Consider the following 20,332-nt stretch of genomic DNA (forward strand, 5'->3'; position numbering starts at 1 on the left):
TAAAAACCTGCACTTTAGTAAATATAACCCTGAATGTCAGGGAGACTTCCTGAAATCTTCCTGATTCCCTGAAGAGTCTTACCCACATTACATAGCTGTTATATATTTGGAGAAAAAATAAATCAGTTATATATACATTCAAATGGGATCATCAGTGTTATTTCCCTGCGTTGGTTATAATACAGTAAGGCACTTTGATCCATATGGCTATATAGATTTTCTAGTAAGGTTTCTCATGACCACCCTATATGGAACCACATATGGAAAACACAATACGTGAGCAAGCCATGAAAAGTATCCATGTTTTGTCATCAACGAATGGATCATACTAAGCAATACCCGCAGCATTTGATTGATTGATTGATTGATTGATTGATTGATTGATAGCATTTTTTCTCCAATGTGCAATTTTGCCTCTCTTGACACAAGACCACTAATGTGTATGGCAATGTGACTAAGGCATTTTCGGGTAACAAAGCGCAAAAAAGAGTTGTACAGACCCTGGTGGCTGACTTGCTCGAGTCATCGGCTCCCTCCCCTTTAGTAAATCTGCCACTTGGAGGGTCTGCATGGTAGTGGCAGTGACTTCCCATTGGAAGCACTCCCTGCTAATCACAGACAGACAGTCCTAGGGGGAGGTGTTTTCTCACCCGGGAATTGCTATAAAGAGCGCTTCCCATGGGAAATCACTCTACTGCTATTTCCGCAGCACAAGCTGACTTCTAGAGGCTGCAGCCAATGCAGCCCTTAGAGGCCAGCCTGTCCTCTACCCTACCAGCGCTGGACTTAAGCCCTGCATCCCACTTTCGCCGGACATGAGCCCCACCTCTGGGTGACATCAGGCGTCAACCACCAGAAGGGAAGGGCCAGGGAGCCTAGAGGAGATCAACCAGCCGCCCCATCCCCATTCCGGCCAGACAGGTAAGGAATTGCCACTTGGTGTTTAAAATAAAAAAATCTTTGATTGCAGCTTTAACATATAAAGTTTATATTATTTCTTGAATAACAGTTAACCTATTTACATTAACAAGTATAAAATAAGAAAGGAGAAGATAACAAAATCCTAATGTAGAAAGCATTTATTTAAATACACATAAAAATGATATCAGATACAATAGCTAGACCAACTGTGTCCAACACTGTTATGTTAGGGCAAGTAGGCACTCATTAACAACGCGCTGCAGATGCATAGGAGAGCCGTAGAGCATCAGTTGTTGGAGGCAGAAGCCGCAATTGCAATGGACATAACACTTGTGCAAAATCGAGACAAAATAAACCCCTCAATTGATCCACCCAAACCTCCCCTGGATCATCCACAAACGCCAACTTTTGATTTCTGCAAATCCATACTGTACTACCAAAATCAGGGCACTAGTGGTGGCTTAAAGGAACATCTTACATTTAATGCCTAAGTTCTTAGTATCATGCAAGGTGACAAGAAAAAGACAGTCTTGTGGGGCTGAGCACTAGTGGTGGCTTATAATGGACATCCAACATTTAATGTCTTCATGGTATCATGTAAATGACAAGAAACAGACACTTTTGTGGGGCTGAGTGACTATCCTGCCCAGTGGCAGAAGGTAATATGTGCAAGTACCCTGTATAGGAAAGCAGCAGTCCTCCAGGAGTGGTTGGCCCTGCACAGGAGAGAACTCATCCCCCCTGTCATTTCATTACATAGTGATATACCCAAAGAAGAATCAGGTAAGTAACTGTAATAATGTATTTGCATAATGTTATATTTTTTTAGCTTGTTTTGTACTAATTTTTGCAGCAAGTGTGACTTACACAATATTTTTTTTCTTTTCTTTTTTTGGACACCGCTGTTCTAGACAATTGAAAATACCTTGAAAATTATCCAAAATAAAATTTTATATACCAACACATTTACATAACAAGACAAGTTGATTTTCAAGAACAAAGGTGTACATCTGGCTTGTGATTATTATTCCACAGTCTTCAATCATTTCTCCATTGTTATAAATTAACAGTGTCATTTTGGGAGTTGACTGCAATACATTCAGATCATTTGTGATATCCATTGCATTGTGTAACACATCTCCAGTCTGAAATCCACATGGAAGTTCTTAAACACCATAATGAAGAAGCAATCAGCGTGGGTTTAGCCATTTTATCCCAGGTGAGTGAGCTGTTTTGTCCTTCACTTCTTGCTTGACACTGTTTCCATCTCCAGAAGCCATTTCAAGATCTAAAATGAAGACATAGATGAAATTAATCAAATATATTTACAGTCAGGGGCGTCTTCAGAGAGAAGGAGGCCGGTGTGCAGTCTCCTTCTGTACCCCTGCTTTTTTAGCCGGAAGCACTCTTGACTCTGGGCACTAGGGTCACTAGGGGATCCTAGCGCTGCACCAGAGTCTAGTGCGCATGAGCAGGTCTCCAGGAAAATGGTGCGGCGGCCATTTTCCCAGTGATTTACTGATTGTGCATGCGCAAAACACCGGGAAAATGGCTGACGTGCCATTTTCCCAGTGATTTCTACACCACTGCTGCTGCGACACGGGACTCCAGAGGGTAAGTATTTAAAACAAATGGGTGCAGGGTGTGCTGTGTGGGCCCCCCCCTGGACCCTGGAAGCCTGTGTGCCCGTCTGCACCGCATATACTGCACCTATTATAAATATGCCAGTGTTTACAGTACTGTATATTGTATCTGAATATGCTTGTAACTGGGAACTCACATACAACATGTAAGGAATGCTGCATAATACCAAGAGCCCTTAAACATGGAGAAGAAATGTAACACAAAATAATCTTTAACATTTACAATGAACAATAAAATGTAGTTTCAATTAATGGTTTCTATGTAGTAGGTTAAAATGTAAATTCCAATATTATTGGTGCAATAAAAAAATAAATAAAAAGGCAATAATTATTGCAATCAATAATAAAAAATTATATAGTAAATAAATAATAATAAAAGTTTAATGTTTAGGGCACATATTTAAGGCTGTATTAGCCCTGTGGACTTTCTGTAGGTCCATTTAACTAGGTAAGATCACTACTGATTCTTAGACTAGTGGTAGCCATCAACCTTCATTGGTTAGCAACAATTGATGATTTACCAACGGGGCCAGACTGGCCATCTGGCTCTGCTTGGCGGGCATGCTCAGAGAGGGGGCATGCAGTGAGGGAGGCCATACCCCCATGACTAGAGATATTCTCCTGTGAGGAATGACCATGCCCCCTCTACGCCCTTGCAGCATGACCATGCCCCTTTAACCTTTTATGCATATGGACACAGGGATGCTGAGGCTACAGCCCCAGTCCATCGCCAATGATCAATGGTTTTGCCATGGATGGAGGAGATCCGATGGTTCTTAGCCAATTACAGCAATATTCTTTTACCCCCAGCACTGGGTGCACATGCATAACCTCCACCCCTTCCACAATTGGCCTACTACCCGCTGGATATAAAGCATAGATGGTTTCCTGCCATTGATGTGAACCAATGATGGCACCATCAATAGAAACCGTTGATGATAGACCATTAGATAGACATCCTGAGCTCAGACAATGTTTCCCTAATAAAGGTTCTTGATGGGAGGTGGCAATGAGACGTTTTCTGAGATTTTACCACATTCCTATATGTATCAAGCCCCAGACAGCAACATTTTCCAGAGCTTCTACCTGATAGGCAATGCCATCTATCAGAGCCTTAACTAGGTTGGAGCTGAAGCAGATGGCCTGTGGGGAAGCTACGATTTCTACTCATGCTGCTTATTCTATGCTCTGCAATGCTCCAGGCATAGTCTCATAGCGCTGGCACACTTTCTGCATGGGAGGCAAGGCCCTGCCCCATGCCTGGTAGGTGTGTCCCAGCGTCTATACCTCTGCCTCGTCCCTGTCACCAGATCCCAGCAGCAGCGGTGACCCGTAGCCTTGAACTGCAGCTCCCATCCATAGCTGCGGACCAGGTAGAAGAAGCGGTGGCACAAGTAGTTTGGTCTTCTATTTACTACTGTATGCCATAATAAGGGGCTTTACTGTGTGGCAAAACTTGTAAGGGGAACCACTAGGAGACGTAACGAGAATAAGGGTCATTGCTGTGGGGTGTAACATCAATAAATGGCACCACTGTGCGATGTCACATGAATAAGGTTACACTACTGTGTGGTGTCATTTAAATTGTTTGGCCACACCCCTTCCCTTGGAGACAATGCATAAATTATAGTAAACCTACATGCATATGGTGTTATTAAACAGCGCTATACCTGCAGCAAATGGAGGGCTGTATCTTATTCACAATGCAATGCTTGATCTAACTAGCCCCGAAGCTTCATACATCTCCCCCCGTGTGTGACCTGGATGGAGGAGAGCAGTGTTCAGTAGGAACACAGAGGAAGTGGTTATGCAATAAAATCCATAGGTGTACTTGTACTGTCATTATTATTTATTACAGGTGGCAGTGGGCTCTGTCTGTGGTTCTCCAAGTGCCAGAATGCCCTGGCAGCCATTAAATTAAGCATGGAAGGGCTAACTGGGACCTGTAGTGCACCAATAAATGACAATATTATTTCTGGGAGGGCAGCATTGTGGTTTTTTGTGGGCCTCACATTCCTAGGGGTTTCTGCCCTTTGCTGACTGGCTAGGGCACTGTGGTTAGTGGACCCTGCACTGTGTGTTTAAATGCTACAATGCTGGGGGGAGACCTTGTCCTTTGTGCCCTTGATTTTATTTTATTTTAGCAGCCTAGGCTTAAAGGCATACCTCCCAACTGTCCCGATTTTCGTGGGACAGTCCTGTTTTTTTGGGACTGTCCCGCTGTCCCACCCGCGGGCCGCAGTGTCCCGCGGTGGGGGCAGCTGGGAGGCTCCTGTCATCGCTGCTCTGCTTAGCGTCTATTCAGTGGAGACAGGAGGAGAGGGTGCATGCCAGCAGCTCACAGAGTGCTGGGCATGCCCCCTCAGTGACGAAAATGGGGGCGTGGATCGCAATCGCAGTCCCTCCTGTGAAGCCACGCCCCTTTTCAATAGGCCACGCCCATTTTCGGGAGCGCTCGGGGCTTTGCCGCGCATGTGTCCCTCTTTACATATTTAGAAAGTTGGGAGGTATGTTAAAGGCCTGGTCGTGGTTGACATAAAGCCTACCTTGCTGTTATACAAAACTCAGTTGTTTAAACTTTAAAACAGCAAGGCAGGCTTTATCTAGATAAATGTGGCGTTAAAAATGGACATAAACTCATACTTGCCTACTTTTGGAAAAGCATGTCAGGGAGATGTGACAGTAACACCTATCAGTGCGGACGTGTACTGCTACATCTGAGAGGCGTGTCATAAAAATGACTTACATCCATATGTAAATGAGCCCCAAACTTAGTAAGATCTTATGTTGAAGAAAAGGCACTGATATATTTCAGGATTTGTTTGTGTATTATGTTTTGCAAGAGGTTCCATATACTGTAAGTGGCCACGAGAAACCTTATTTAAAATGCATGTAGCCATAGGGATCATTGTGCCTTATAAGCAATGCAGGGAAATGGCACTGATGAGCCCATTTAAATGTATGTATCTCTGATTTCTTTTGTTTCCCCAGGAATGTAACATCTGCATAATAGGGATAAGGTGAAATCAGGGAGATTGTTGGTCTATTCAGGGAGTGAGGGAGATTGCTACTATTTCAGGGAGTCTCCTGCAGAATGAGGGAGGGTAGGCAACTATGCATAAACTACAGTGGTGTACTGTACTATACTGTACTGTACTTGCCTTATCTGTCATCCTTTTCCGATGGACAGTGGTAAAGACATCTTTCCTACTGAGGAATTACAACATTGCTGAATCTATTTCCTCTACTTTTGTACACTGATGTCATAGACATTACTTAGACAAATGACAACAAAACAGGCAGGATACAGATTTGGAAAAATGAAGATAACCAGCCCAAAAAACTTCTCTGGTATAATAAAAAGTATATTTGGATAAAAAAAAATGTTAAACCAAAGTAATGAATGAACTTTAAAGTGTTGTCCTGCATGAGCTCCTGGTTGTACCAACTGCATTTGTCATACTGTATGTGATAGAAAACTGGGAAGCAGCTACTCAGTAAAAATAAAAAAATTATATTTATTGATTGTAAGTGCCAGATACTTACAATCTACAACTTACTCAGCAAATTACTATCATATAATATTAACAATAAAAGACATCAAAATATAAAGCATACTGTACATATTTGCTTTCACTGTAACAGTATGCTTTTTTTTTTTCAACATACCTGTATCTTCATTTATAGAAATTCGAATGCATTTTTCTTTTCTGATTAATGGCTAAATATTCCATACTTACCTACTTTACATGACTCCTCTACGGGAGAAGCCCAGAGAGGAGACGCTTCTGCAGATTTCGGAGGGTGGACCTGGGTGATTGCATAATACGCCCCAAAATTACACAAATGGTATCATTTAGCCCCGCCCCCTCCATATGCCACCAGGATTCCCCAGTTAATGTTCCCGCCCTGGGAGTCTCCTGCAACTTCTGGGAGAGTAGGCAGGTATGAAATATTCTCTGTAACGCGCTGCAGACTATGTATGAGCTATACAGTACAAATAACTATTAATACAATAAATAAATCTCTAATTGGTGTGCCATTGTTCTGCAACCCCACATGTAGTAGACTTACCAGGATTAGAATGAGGCCTTAGTTTGTTGGCAGGCTTTGCTCCAGTGAATTGGAAAAATGGAAATTTCAAACATTTTCCGGTAACACGATCACATATTCCGGATGGACAATTACAAATTCCTCTGCAGTCCATCCCATGGGTCCCATACGGACATTCTAAAACACAAAATGAAAAACAAAATGCTATTAAAACTATTAAAGGAAGCAGTAATAGTGGATATATACAGTATGTATAGTATCATTACCTTAAGGGGGGTACACACGTAGAAATTTCTCCCAGAGATGTGTGCTGAGCCGCGATCTACATCTCTAGACGCTCAGCACACAGCACAATGTGTGCTGAGTGAGAAGGGTGGGGAGGGGGGATGCTCACTTCACCCAGCGGTGAAGTGAGTCATCTGACTAGATCTGGCCTGCATGCTGCTGTCGCCGAAACCCCTACACACAGGCCCGGCGCTTACCGCTCAGCAAAGGGATGCAGTGCAGGTAGGCGCCAGGGGGGAGAGGCGCTCTCCCTGCTCTGCATTCCAGTGCTGAGTTCCCCTGCTAATGCTGGCTGCTGCGCCTTTCACACTCTGACAGGCAGCGGCGCCGGCATCATGAAGCATCTTTCCCCCCTCCCCTGTTACAGACTCACCGCAGTGTGCTGGCCGGGTCTAAAGGGGGCGGAGCTACACGGGGATAAGGGGCGGAGCTACACGGGGATAGGGGCGGAGCTACACGGGACCAAGCTGCAGTTGCAACACAAGAGGACGAGTTACCAGGCTTCTTTATGTAAGTGGCTGGAAAGTGTGTGTGAGTGTATATGTATGCAGTGTGTGTGTGTGTGTGTGTGTGTGTGTGTGTGTGTGTGTGTGTGTGTGTGTGTGTGTGTATGTGTGACTGTGTGTAATGTATGTACAGTATGTACGTGTTGTATGTGTATGTGTGGTATATGTGTGCAGCATAATGTGTGTAAGCATCACCGCTTCAGAGAGGGCGTTGCATCTTGTATAAGCGTCACTGGAACAGGGGGCGTTACGTGTGCAAGTGTCACTGGTACAGGGGGGGCGTTACGTGTATAAGCGTCACTGGTACAGGGGGCGTTACGTGTGCAAGTGTCACTGGTACAGTGGGGCGTTACGTGTATAAGCGTCACTGGTACAGGGGGGCGTTACGTGTGCAAGTGTCACTGGTACGGGGGCATTACGTGTGTAAGCGTCACTGGTACAGCGGGCGTTACATGTGTAAGCGTCACTGGTACAGGGGGCGTTACTTGTGTAAGCGTCACTGATACAGGGGGCGTTGCATGTGTAAGCGTCACTGGTAGAGGGGGCATTACGTGTGTAAGCGTCACTGGTACAGGGGGTGCTGCGTGTGTAAGCGGCACTGGTACAGGGGGGAGTTACGTGTGTAAGCATCACTGGTACAGGGGATGCTGCATGTGTAAGCAGCACTGGTACAGGGGGTGCTGCGTGTGTAAGCGTCACTGGTACAGGGGATGCTGCATGTGTAAGCAGCACTGGTACAGGGGGTGCTGCGTGTGTAAGCGTCACTGGTACAGGGGGGCGTTACGTGTGTAAGCGTCACTGGTACAGGGATGCTGCGTGTGTAAGCAGCACTGGTACAGGGGGTGCTGCGTGTGTAAGCGGCACTGGTACAGGGGGGCGTTACGTGTGTAAGCATCACTGGTACAGGGGGCTTTACGTGTGTAAGCGTCACTGGTACAGGGGGCTTTACGTGTGTAAGCGTCACTGGTACAGGGGGCGTTATGCGTGTAAGCGTCACTGGTACAGGCGGCGTTACGTGTCTAAGCGGCACTGGTACAGAGGGCATTACGTCTGTAAGCGTCACTGGTACAGGGGGCATTACGTGTGCAAGCGTCACTGGTACAGGGGACATTACATGTGTAAGCGTCACTGGTACAGCGGGTGCTGCATGTGTAAGCGTCACTGGTATAGGGGGCGTTACGTGTCTAAGCGTGGCTGGTACAGGGGCCGTTACGTGTGTAAGCGTCGCTGGTACAGGGGACGTTACGTGTGTAAGCGTCACTGGTACAGAGGGTGCTGCGTGTGTAAGCGTCACTGGTACAGGGGGCGTTAAGTGTGTAAGCATCACTGCGTCTTGTATAGTATCACTGGTACAGGGGACGTTACGTGTGTAAGCATCACTACTGCAGGGGGCGTTACGTGTGTAAGCATCACTGCGTCTTGTATAGCATCACTGGTACAGGGGACGTTACGTGTGTAAGCATCACTACTGCAGGGGGCGTTACGTGTGTAAGCATCACTGCGTCTTGTATAAGCATCACTGGTACAGGGGGCGTTACGTGTGTAAGCATCACTACTGCAGGGGGATTACGTGTGTAAGCATCACTGCGTCTTGTATAAGCATCACTACTGCAGGGGGCGTTACGTGTGTAAGTCCCACTACTACAGGGAGCATTATGTGTACAAGCATTATGGTGGTCATTCCGAGTTGTTCACTCGTTGCCGATTTTCGCTATGCTGCGATTTGTTGCTAACTGCGCATGCGCATGTTACGCAGAGCGCATGCGTATGGTTATTTAACACAAAACTTAGTAGATTTGCTGGTGTTCGAGCGACGATTTTCAGTCGCACTGCTGATCGGTAAATGATTGACAAGAAAGGGGCGTTTCTGGGTGGTAACTGAGCGTTTTCCGGGAGTGTGCTAAAAAACGCAGGCATGTCGGAAAAACGCGGTAGTGTCTGGAGAAATGGGGGAGTGGCTGGCCAAACGCAGGGCGTGTTTGTGACGTCAAACCAGGAACTAAACGGACTGAGCTGATCGCAATCTGTGAGTAGGTCTGGAGCTACTCAGAAACTGCAAATAATTATTTAGTAGCAGTGTTGCTAATCTTTTGTTTGCAATTCTGCTAATCTTTCGTTCGCAATTCTGCTATGCTAAGATACACTCCCAGAGGGCGACGGCCTAGCGTGTGCAATGCTGCTAAAAGCAGCTAGCGAGCGAACAACTCGGAATGAGGGCCTATGTGCGCTGTCCCTTTGTAAAGTATGGGAGGGCGCAAATTTATAGTTTGCAGGGGGGCGCCAAACACCCTAGCACCGGCCCTGCCTACACACAGAGCGATGTGTGCTTAATTTCTAAGCAATCTAGTTATAATGCTTAAAAATTAAGCACACATCGCTATGTGTGTACCCCCCTTAACACTATGGGGAGTTTTAAGGGGGAAAAAGAGCAAGTAACTGTGTGCACTTTGGTAAAACCATTCTGCAGCTGGGGGCAGACATAAAATGTACAAGGACATTTAGATTTGCGAGGGGACTTTCCAAACTGAAATCTAAATTACAGTGTAACAATAAAGCTGTCCAGTAATTTTCAGCTACATGCAAGAACAGACAGTATTTACCCTGCATGCAAAAATAATAAATGTGCTTGCACCCCTTGCCTTGCAGAATGGTTTGTCCCAGATTATTAACCACAGTTTAGCATCTGCTCAGGAATAAGAGCCTGTATTATTCTAAAAGAAAAGAATGCAATTTTATATCTGTCAGGGGAGCTGGTGCTTAACCTACATATGATTTATTTGTAACATGAATCAACAATGTGATTCATTTATAGATGTTTTGCAGGAATGAGTAGGGAAGGACAGAGGTATGGAAATAATTAAAAAGACAAATTCTTGGAACTGAGCATCACATTAGGCAACTGCCCCCATTCTTTGTTCCTTGATTGTACTAGGAGACTGTCACTGTGAGTCCTGATAAGGATATGATAGTGCTAAACCAGAGGTTCTCAAATGCAGACCTCAAGACACCCAATGATCCAGGTTTTAAGTTTATCCATGCTTAGTCACAGGTGACTTAATTAACACCTCAGTCAGTTAGATTTAACCATGTGTGCTGAATCATGGATATACATAAAACCTGGACCGTTGAGGTGCCTTAAGGACCGCATTTGAGAACCTTTGTGCTAAACATAAAAGTAATCATCTACCTTTTTCTAAAACATTTACCTTATTAAATGAGAATATTCTATCAAGTAGCATAATAATAATAATAATAATAATAATAATAATAATTTAGTAGCTTCATTAAAATGATTAATACCCCTATAAAACAGATGAATATATACCAATACAATAGACATACAGTACATTACTTACAATGCAAAGGTTTTTTTTTAGAAGCAGTGTGTGTATTAGGTATATTTTTGCAGGCATTACCTTTGTTTTCTTTTTTTTCTGAAGTGATGATAATATCTATCTATCTATCTATCTATCTATCTATCTATCTATCTATCTATCTATCTATCTAGATCTTTAGATATATCTTTATATCTAGACATATAGATATATCTGTCTATCTAGATATAAAGATACATCTATCCAAATAGATTTATCTATCTATCTATCTATCTATCTATCTATCTATCTATCTATCTATCTATCTATCTATCTATCTATCTATCTATCATCTCCATCTCAAATCTATCTATTCTTATGATCTCACTCTCTCTGTACTATACTAAAATAATTGAATTAATATATGTGGGTGCATGTGTGCGTGTGTGTGTGTGCGTGTGTGTGTGTGTGTTGCGTGTGTTGCGTGTGTGTGTGTGTGTGTGTGTGTGTGTGTGTGTGTGTGTGTGTGACTGATGATATCTCTGATTAAACAAGTTTTAATTGTCCCTGTAGATACCATTTCCTTACAACTCATGAACTGTGCTCAGATCATCTAAAGGTGAGTACACACTGGCTGATATATCGGCCGTTCTCTTGAATGGCCGATATATTGCGGGTCCGTCGGCCAGTGTGTACAGGCGATACGTCTGTGAACTCCGTCGTTCACAGGCGTATCGCGTCGGCCCCGCAGCACAGCCGACGGCTAATATATCTACCAATATATTGGCACGTCGCTGTGTGTGTACGGGCAGTCGGCCAACCACCAGTACACATGCTGCGGCAGCTGGCGGTGATTGACAGCTGAACTGGGCGGGCATGTGTACACGCCCGCCCAGTTCATGAAGTCAGTCCCCGATGGATCGGGCAGTGTGTATGCTCAACACACTGCCCGATCCGTCCATAGATATATCTGCCGATCAATTGATCTGCAGATATATCTACCAGTGTGTACCCACCTTAAGTATTATCTCAGATGTGAAACAAGTGCATGTCCTTTATAGCTATATTACCCTAACTACAGTAAAGGCCCGTACACACTGGTCGATAAATCGGCCGTTCTCTTGAACGGCTGATATATCGCGGGACTGTCGGCCAGTGTGTACGGCCGATACGTCTGTGAACTCCGTCGTTCACAGACGTATCGCGTCGGCCGCGCAGCACAGCCGACGGCCAATATATCTACCGATATATTGGCGCGTCGCTGTGTGTGTACGGGGCGGTCGGCCGACCGCCCGTACACATGCTGCAGCGGCCGGCGGTGATTGACAGCTGAACTGGGCGGGCATGTGTACACGCCCGCCCAGTTCATGATGTCAGTCCCTGACGGCTCGGGCAGTGTGTATGCACAGCACACTGCCCGGTTCGTCCATAGATATATCTGCAGATCAATTGATCTGCAGATATATCTACTAGTGTTTACCCACCTTAACACACAGTAGTCACTGCTAAACTGTTTGCATATCCAGTAAGCATAAATGTAAGTATTTTTAAGGCTGCATAAAGCTGTATATAATACTGTTTCTAATATCTGTAATGTTTCTAAGTATTTTTGGGGCTGATTCTAAGTTGGAAGTTTTGTGTAATGTTCTCCAGATATAGAGAGTACAAAAACTCTGATTTATATCAGACATTTGGCACATTGTAAATTTTTTACACTATTGGGGCAATTCAATTCTGAGAAAAGTTGGGTCGCGATGTGCGGTGGCCCATGTCGCCAATACGTACGGTAGCCCAACATCACTTATTTTACTGTACACCCTATGGCGGAGCGATATAAAGTGAGTGGTGATGCGGCTGACATCATTGGACGACACTTCACTCCAAACTATCTGACAGTGCCATGGACCTGATTGAGTTACATGAGTTACAGGTGTGGTTCTAAAGGCTTTCACTCAGGCATTAACCGGAACAAAATGAATTCATGAGTAATAAAATACCTAATGCACTGAGTATAAGGAACACTACAATCACTAGAAAAAAGTTAACAAGTAAATAACCAGCTATGCAATTAAAATTAAAAAAAATAGAATAACCAGAAAAAATAATAATAGCACCAAAATAACCATCAATGAAGATTAAAGTAAGTGATAAAATAACCCCCAAAAGTAAATTCTAAGAAATTACATTACTATAGCGTCAACAAAAAAATAAAGAAAACATATATAGCAGTACGGAACGGGTATTTTTATTACCTCGGCAGGTACCAAATTCATCTCCAAAATCATCCTCTTCTGTAAAAAACTGACATTTCAGCCCAGGTCCACATTTAACTCCATCCATGCCAGACACAGTCCGGTAACAAGTTTCACCAGCAACTGCGGCGCAGACCCTGCAACATCCACAGTCGTCCAGCACAGTCCTCTTGCACCTTATGGCGTTTTTGCATTCATTGCTGTCGCAGCGTTCTGGACAGTCCACGGCATAGCGAGCATTCCATGTGCTGCCAAGGTGCATGTTAATCAGGAGAGAGGCTACAAAGATGCTGCACTTCATATCTGCAGAGAGAATGGACTTTGTATGTCTGCGCTCAGAGCTTTGCTGTCAGCCTCTTGCTTAGGACAGGAATGAATCCAGAGAAGTAGCTGAGCATCAACCTACAAATTGAGCAGCTTTATACATTGTCTTCCCACAGGCTTGTCAGTCGTCAGCTTCCTCAATCCGGCAGTGCTATTATCCTACTGCCAGCCTCCCTTGTTTTACTTCGTAAGATCCAGGATGGAGGTTGGATTAGCAAACTGCTGCCATCCAGAAACTGAGAAGCCTGAGCTGATGTCATTTGTTATGTTTAGATAGTTGTTCTCCTGCAAGAACACATAAAAATACATATATCCGTGTGAAATAGTCAAGGAGGCGTGTGGGGAAAGAAATGAGGAAAAGTAACTTTGTTATCAGGGATGACACTTTCTAAACGCACACATATGCTGCTGAGGAGGGCACGGACGATATTATACATCTGGAAATTATAAGAAAGCCTTCAACTTTCAAGAGCTTAAAATATTCTTCCATAACTGTCATTATCCCACGGCCCAGGTTCCACGTCCCGATAGCAGAGCATTAAGTCATTAAAAAAATGTATAATATACTTTAAGGCTGTCACATGCGAGGCAGAACTCTGGGAGGCAACGGAGTCAGCTGCCGCCGGGCTCCTGCTTTGAAGGGGGGCACCTCTCCTCTTGTTCCGTGTGTTCAGCGACATTAATCAATTAAGTTAATTGACAGCAGCCGGTATCTCTTCCGTAGCCGACTTCCCCACTAGTCACTACACCTTACAAATCACACCCTCTTTATTATAGATACACTGCAGCAGACAACTTACTGATGAAGCTGTTTGCCCCTATAAAGGAAACATGAACATTCTAACAAAATGAAGTTATTTCTCTGACAATTACAATTAACTTCATATACTGTAGTTAGAATTCTCATACTTCCTATGCAAGAGTAGATATCCCCATCAGTAAGGTGCATGTTTCCAGTATAATAGGTTGTGGGTTCTAATCCTGGATATGACACTTGAAAACTAATTGTCAGAGAAATAATCAGCATTGTGAGTGACTGAGCAGATCTATGTAGTGTGTGGCTGGACCCCTACATAGACCTGCCTAGTTGCAACGGTTTTGTAGTAGCTTCATATAGTTAGAATCTGCAGGCTTGCTATGCAGGAGCAAATATATATATATATACATATATGTACACACACACACACACACACACACACACACACACACGCAGTATATATATATATATATATATATATATATATATAGGGGGGCACCAATATTTTTCTGGCCTCCGGGCGACTGGGACAAACTTACGCCACTGGTCACATGTTTGTATGTGCAGGCCTGGAGTAATATAAGCAATACAATACTGAACCAATGAGGGTTATTATCACTAAGTGTACAGTGCAGAAATAAAGCTGGTGTGTAAGCATTCTGAAAACACGGGATACAAAAGTCAACAATGAACGAGGAATGGATAACGCACTGCTGTGAAAATGTCCAGAAACAGGTGATGATGCTGGTTTGTAGGATGTCCAGTGTAAGAGCACTGATGCAGGTTTTCACTATAGCACTGGAACAGAATAAAGCAATACCGGAGCAGGTTTTCCAGATAGCACTGGAGCAGAATGAAGCACACCCGGAACAGGTTTGCCAGATAGCACTGGAGTAGATACTCAGTGTTACACTGGGGTATGAAGGGTCCATCGGGGGAATGCAGTAGTAGGGTTCCATGTTTAGAGGCGTGGCCAGTCTCCAGGGAGGTGCGGTTAGCCGCCACATTGGTTTGATTAAGCATTAGAGAGTGCATGGGCTGGGCCCCTTGATAAATATATATAGTAAATACTGCTAGTGCATACATGATAATGCACCAGATTAATAACAGAAAATATACCATTGTCCTGTGCAGTATAAGGTAACATGTATTATGTATAATTGAAGTGCCCAGCCTGGAACCTGATCCTTAGAGGATGAGGTGGGCTCCCAGACAATGTGGCCCACTGGGCCAACCCTGTAGATACTGAACCAGGAGACCAGAGCACACCAGATGAAGCACAGGAATCTGACATGAGGAGTCTGATACAATGATCTGGCCCAAAAAGTACTGTGGAACAGGTTTATCCTTAGCATGGACTTTGTCACTGTTTTAGATGTTCCTGACACTTCTTCTTTTTCCTCACCATAGCAGAGAGGCAAATGGTTTCCCCAAACTCAGTAATTGACACAATATAAAGTTATAGTTACATTATTAGACAGGAACTATTCAATAGTTTCTGGGTTTTCTTCAGCAAAAAGTTAGAAATACACACTTCACAAGCTATAGCGCAGTGTCATAAACTTATGCAACCCTTTAAATATATCACATACAGTATATAAATCACAATGCCAACTCTCATGAAATGTTACCTCCAAGTACTAAGTTAACAATTACAAATAACTAATTCTCTGCTACAGAATCTCTAGGAGTATATAGACTAGACTTATGACAGGATTATCCAGGTCTGTGCTTACTCCAGAGTGTGCGGGCCAGAGGCGGAACTACCGGCAGTGCAGGCAGTGCACTGCACTGGGGCCCGCCTCTGTCCAGGGGCCCAAGCATGTAATGAGTCAAACTGACTCATTACATGCCGCTGTGCGCTGCAGGCAACCGCTGCCCGCAGCGCACAGCCGCCCGGAGATAGGAGCTGAGCAGCGGTACAGACGGGGGAAGGAGGAGGGAGCCGGAGGACGGAGCCGCAGCAGCGCTTTGTTACTGGTGGAGGCGCTGCTGCTGCTGCTCCTCTGCTTCCCTATAGGCTGTCTTCCGAGAACAGCCTATAGGGAAGCAGAGGGGCAGCAGCAGCAGCGCCTCCACCAGTAACAAAGCGCTGCTGCGGCTCCGTCCTCCGGCTCCCTCCTCCTCATTCTCTACTGCCCGGGAATCGTCGTCTGACGCAGCTGCACCGAGGAGCCTGAGGGTAAGTATAATTCTTCTTTCTTTCTTTCTTTCTTTCTTTCTTTCTTTCTTTCTTTCTTTCTTTCTTTCTTTCTTTCTTTCTTTCTTTCTTTTTCTTTCCTTCTTTCTTTCTTGTGCCTGCCTGCCGCAATGTGTAAAAAGGGGGGACTACCTGCCGCAATGTGTAAAAAGGGGGGACTGCCTGCCGCAATGTGTAAAAAGGGGGGACTACCTGCCGCAATGTGTAAAAAGGGGGGACTGCCTGCCGCAATGTGTAAAAAGGGGGGACTGCCTGCCGCACTGTGTAAAAAGGGGGGACTGCCTGCCGCAATGTGTAAAAAGGGGGGACTACCTGCCGCAATGTGTAAAAAGGGGGGACTGCCTGCCACTATGTGTAAAAAGGGGAATCTGCCTGCCGTAATGTGTAAAAATGGGGACGCTGTCTGCTGTAATGTGTAACAAGGGCACGCTGTCTGCCGTAATGTGTAAAAAGGGCACGCTGTCTGCCGTAATGTGTAACAAGGGCACGCGGTCTGCCGTTATGTGTAAAAAGGGGTAATCTGCCCGACGCTATGTGTAAAAATGGGGAATCTGCCTGCCGTAATGTGTAAAAAAGGGGGGCTGCCTGACGCTATGTGTAAAAATGGGGAATCTGCCTGCTGCTATGTGTAAAAAGGAGGAATCTGCCTGCCGTAATGTGTAAAAATGGGGACGCTGTCTGCCGTAATGTGTAACAAGGGCACGCTGTCTGCCGTAATGTGTAACAAGGGCACGCTGTCTACCGTAATGTGTAAAAAGGGCACGCTGTCTGCCGTAATGTGTAACAAGGGCACGCGGTCTGCCGTTATGTGTAAAAAGGGCACGCTGTCTGCCGTTATGTGTAAAAAGGGCACGCTGTCTGCTGTAATGTGTAAAAAGAGGAATCTGTTCGCTGTAAGGTGTAAAAGGGTTTCTACCTGGTGTAGTGGTGCTACTGTGCGGCGTAATTTGAATAATGGAGACTACTGTGTTGGTATTATTTTGTGGCCACACCCCTTCCCCACGAAGCCACGCCACTATGTATTTTTGCGCGCGCCTACGGCGCGCACTGCCCCCGGGGTGGACTTGGATGGGGGGGGGCCCCAAAGCATTTTGTCGCACCTGGGCCCACCGCTTGCTTGTTCCGCCACTGGTGCGGGCTGCCGCTGTCTGTGTGTTGCTCTGAGTACGAATTCCTGTCTATCTCCCTGTATACTGCAAGGTTACATGTGCAACAACCTTTAGATAATTCCTGACACAGTTTAACTGTAATATAAGCTGCTGAAAGCATCTTGATAATTGTAAGCTTTACAAGTGTCTGAATACTGTCATCAATGAGAATAGTTTATTGAGGAATATATGTGTGTATATATATACAGTATATATATATATATATATAAAACACACAGGGGGTGGGGGATATAGCGACCAATGGTGTCTTAGAGAAATTCAATAAAAGTAAGTAGATCTAAAAATATATATAATATGATAAAAGAATAATCAAAATGAGTAGATCTAATAAATTTATTAACACATTAAACAAAAATAAAAAAAATGGATTAACAGCTATAATAAAATTTGAGCAGCAAATCTCCTTAAAAAATGGGATAAAAACAGTATACACAATATACTATAATACCAGTTAAAATATGTAAAAAGATTTTAGCTTAACTTGGTATGAGGTCACCTGGCAGTGACCTCATACCAAGTTAAGCTAAAATCTTTTTACATATTTTAACTGGTATTATATTATATTGTGTATACTGTTTTTATCCCATTTTTTAAGGAGATTTGCTGCTCAAATTTTATTATAGCTGTTAATCCATTTTTTCTTTTTGTTGAATGTGTTAATAAATTAATTAGATCTACTAATTTTGAATATTCTTTTATCATATTATATATATTTTTAGATCTACTTACTTTTATTGAATCTCTCTAAGACACCATTGGTCGCTATATCCCCCACCCCCCTGTGTGTTATTATTCTCTTTGTAACCCCTCCCAACTTAGTGGCACTAATGGTAATGGGGTTGTACTATACTGTAGACTATGTGTGCCTCCACCCAAGCGTTATGGATATTATAGGCTTGCTTGGGAAAGCCAAGAAAGGGTATATATCAATATACTTTACTCAGTAATAACTTATTACCTACATTTACCACCGCTTGTTTTTTTCTTTTCTTCCAGATCCCTTAATGACGTGTTCATTCGGAGTTCGGTAGTCCTGGTAAGTATTTATTGTTCAGCAATACAGTGCATTTTCACAACAGCAGAATTTACATTTTATTTAAATGTTATACCGTTACCAACACTAACACTCTATAAATATTAATATGTTAATGTATACTAATTCCTATACACTTCCTCCTGCATGCATTACAAAAAAAATCAACATAACTGGTTAGGTAGAAAAATTGATAAGGTAATTAGTCTTAAGACTTATTGTATTACCTAGTGTAATACTATCGCTAATCAATTACTCCAGTCTCTGTGTCTCTCTGGGTGGAGTAATTGAGGTAACACGTTGGTGCACAGTTGGGGCCCAGTGTACAGTGATGATAGTTGGGCCACGCTTGGCCAATGATGGGATCCTGTGGATAATACCAGTCTAGAATTATATATATATATATATATGTATATATATTCTCCTCCTAGGTGTGTCACTCAATTCCACGGCAAGGGGTTTGATCACTTACTACGGTTGCTTCCCCAGAGTTCCACTCTACCTTCCCTATTTTCCTGACAGAGATGAGTTCAATAGGTAGAGGGGAGGTGAAAGGTGTGGTGACTCCCTCTACTGTCACTGAGTGGATATTTATCTCGGTAATTTCTCTGTCACTGGAGGGGATATTTATCCTGGTAGAGGGGTATAGTTGTGGTCTATCGGCACTTGTGTAAAAGCGATACCCCGTACCTGCTATGCAACATCTCCAGGTTCACCTGGCTGGGCAGTGCTGCGCGTCCCTATAGCCTCTCATCCATACGCACTTACAGCCCGTTATCAAAGTTCCTCCTCAGTTCCCATCGCTGTGTAGGGGGTATTATTTAGTGAAAACCATGTAAATCACATAAAGCTCTTGAATTTACCTTCCTGGTCCTTGCTGTTCTGGCTGTATTATGGACCTACGTGCGGCTGTTAGTAGGCAGGCTTACTGGTCCCCAAAAGGGTAGTCCCTTTCCTCTTGCTCCTCTGACTGTGCTGCACTATGTATTTGAAGGCTGTAATTATATATAGGATTACTGACCCCCCCTCAAGAGGGTAGTCCCTTTGTCTTGCTCCTATTGCGGTGCTGCCCTTTATGTCCCTTATTGGGCAAGTATCAGATAGGGGCGTTTCACAATATAGGCAGCGCTATAATAGCAGTGGGCATCGCTCCCCACGTATGTCCCTTATTGGGCAAGTATCAGATAGGGGCGTTTCACAATATAGGCAGCGCTATAACAGCAGTGGGCATCGCTCCCCCCGTACCTGCAGCATCATTAGCAGCTCTGGTTACAGCTGGGGTTATTTCCGTCACAACAGCTCATCGCCCGCCTGCCTCCGTTCATCAGTCTCCGGGAGATGGATCAGGTTAGCGGTATCCGTGGCTCCCCTAGCTCAGCTCTCTGGCCTCCTCCTCCGCCAGTCACTCAGCTCCCTTCAGCTGGCCGCATATAGCCTTCCACCCCGTCTCTCTCCGTCTGCATCACCGCTCCGGCTCTCCTCTTCCCGGGGGTAACGGTCTCTAACTGACATTATCCTTGTGCGCTGCTTGAAGTCCTCCCCCGCATGCGATCACACTTTTTACAGCACGAGGGGATTCTGGACTAGTCTCTCTATCCCCGCTCGTGTCAATTTACTCATATAATCCCCTAGTTCAATACCCATAGGGATATATCGTCCTCCAGCATCCCCCATATATATTATATACTTAAAATAGTTACACTTTTATTACGATATGCATATTATAAACAATTCATATATTTACATGTAGCATACCAGGTATATCTATTCATAGGGTCCTTGCCTATTTGGAAATATCTTCTCTTCACCCCAGTGAGCATAGATAATAGGGTGTTACACTCTCCCTCTGGTGAGTACACTTAGATTTGAAGTGGA

At 44.2% G+C, this 20,332-nt stretch overlaps 1 protein-coding gene across 3 annotated transcripts; it reads right to left on the reverse strand.

Moving 5' to 3' along the window:
* Positions 1-1,061: 1,061 nt before the first annotated feature.
* On the reverse strand, positions 1,062-19,938 carry ESM1 (endothelial cell specific molecule 1). Of its 3 annotated transcripts, XM_063962053.1 has the most exons (6): positions 19,703-19,938; positions 19,321-19,452; positions 18,387-18,457; positions 12,975-13,583; positions 6,639-6,794; positions 1,062-2,209 (listed from the first exon to the last, which is right to left on the reverse strand). In XM_063962053.1, the coding sequence occupies exons 4-6, from the start codon at positions 13,273-13,275 to the stop codon at positions 2,112-2,114; spliced, it is 555 nt and encodes a 184-aa protein (XP_063818123.1). In that variant the 5' UTR covers positions 13,276-13,583; positions 18,387-18,457; positions 19,321-19,452; positions 19,703-19,938; the 3' UTR covers positions 1,062-2,111. The 3 variants fall into 3 exon arrangements, with proteins under 3 accessions (XP_063818123.1, XP_063818142.1, XP_063818133.1); XM_063962072.1 differs by lacking the exon at positions 18,387-18,457; XM_063962063.1 differs by lacking the exons at positions 18,387-18,457; positions 19,321-19,452.
* Between the last annotated feature and the right edge of the window lie 394 nt (positions 19,939-20,332).

The sequence above is a fragment of the Pseudophryne corroboree genome, chromosome 1 (assembly GCF_028390025.1).
Source record: "Pseudophryne corroboree isolate aPseCor3 chromosome 1, aPseCor3.hap2, whole genome shotgun sequence".
Lineage (NCBI taxonomy): Eukaryota > Metazoa > Chordata > Amphibia > Anura > Myobatrachidae > Pseudophryne > Pseudophryne corroboree.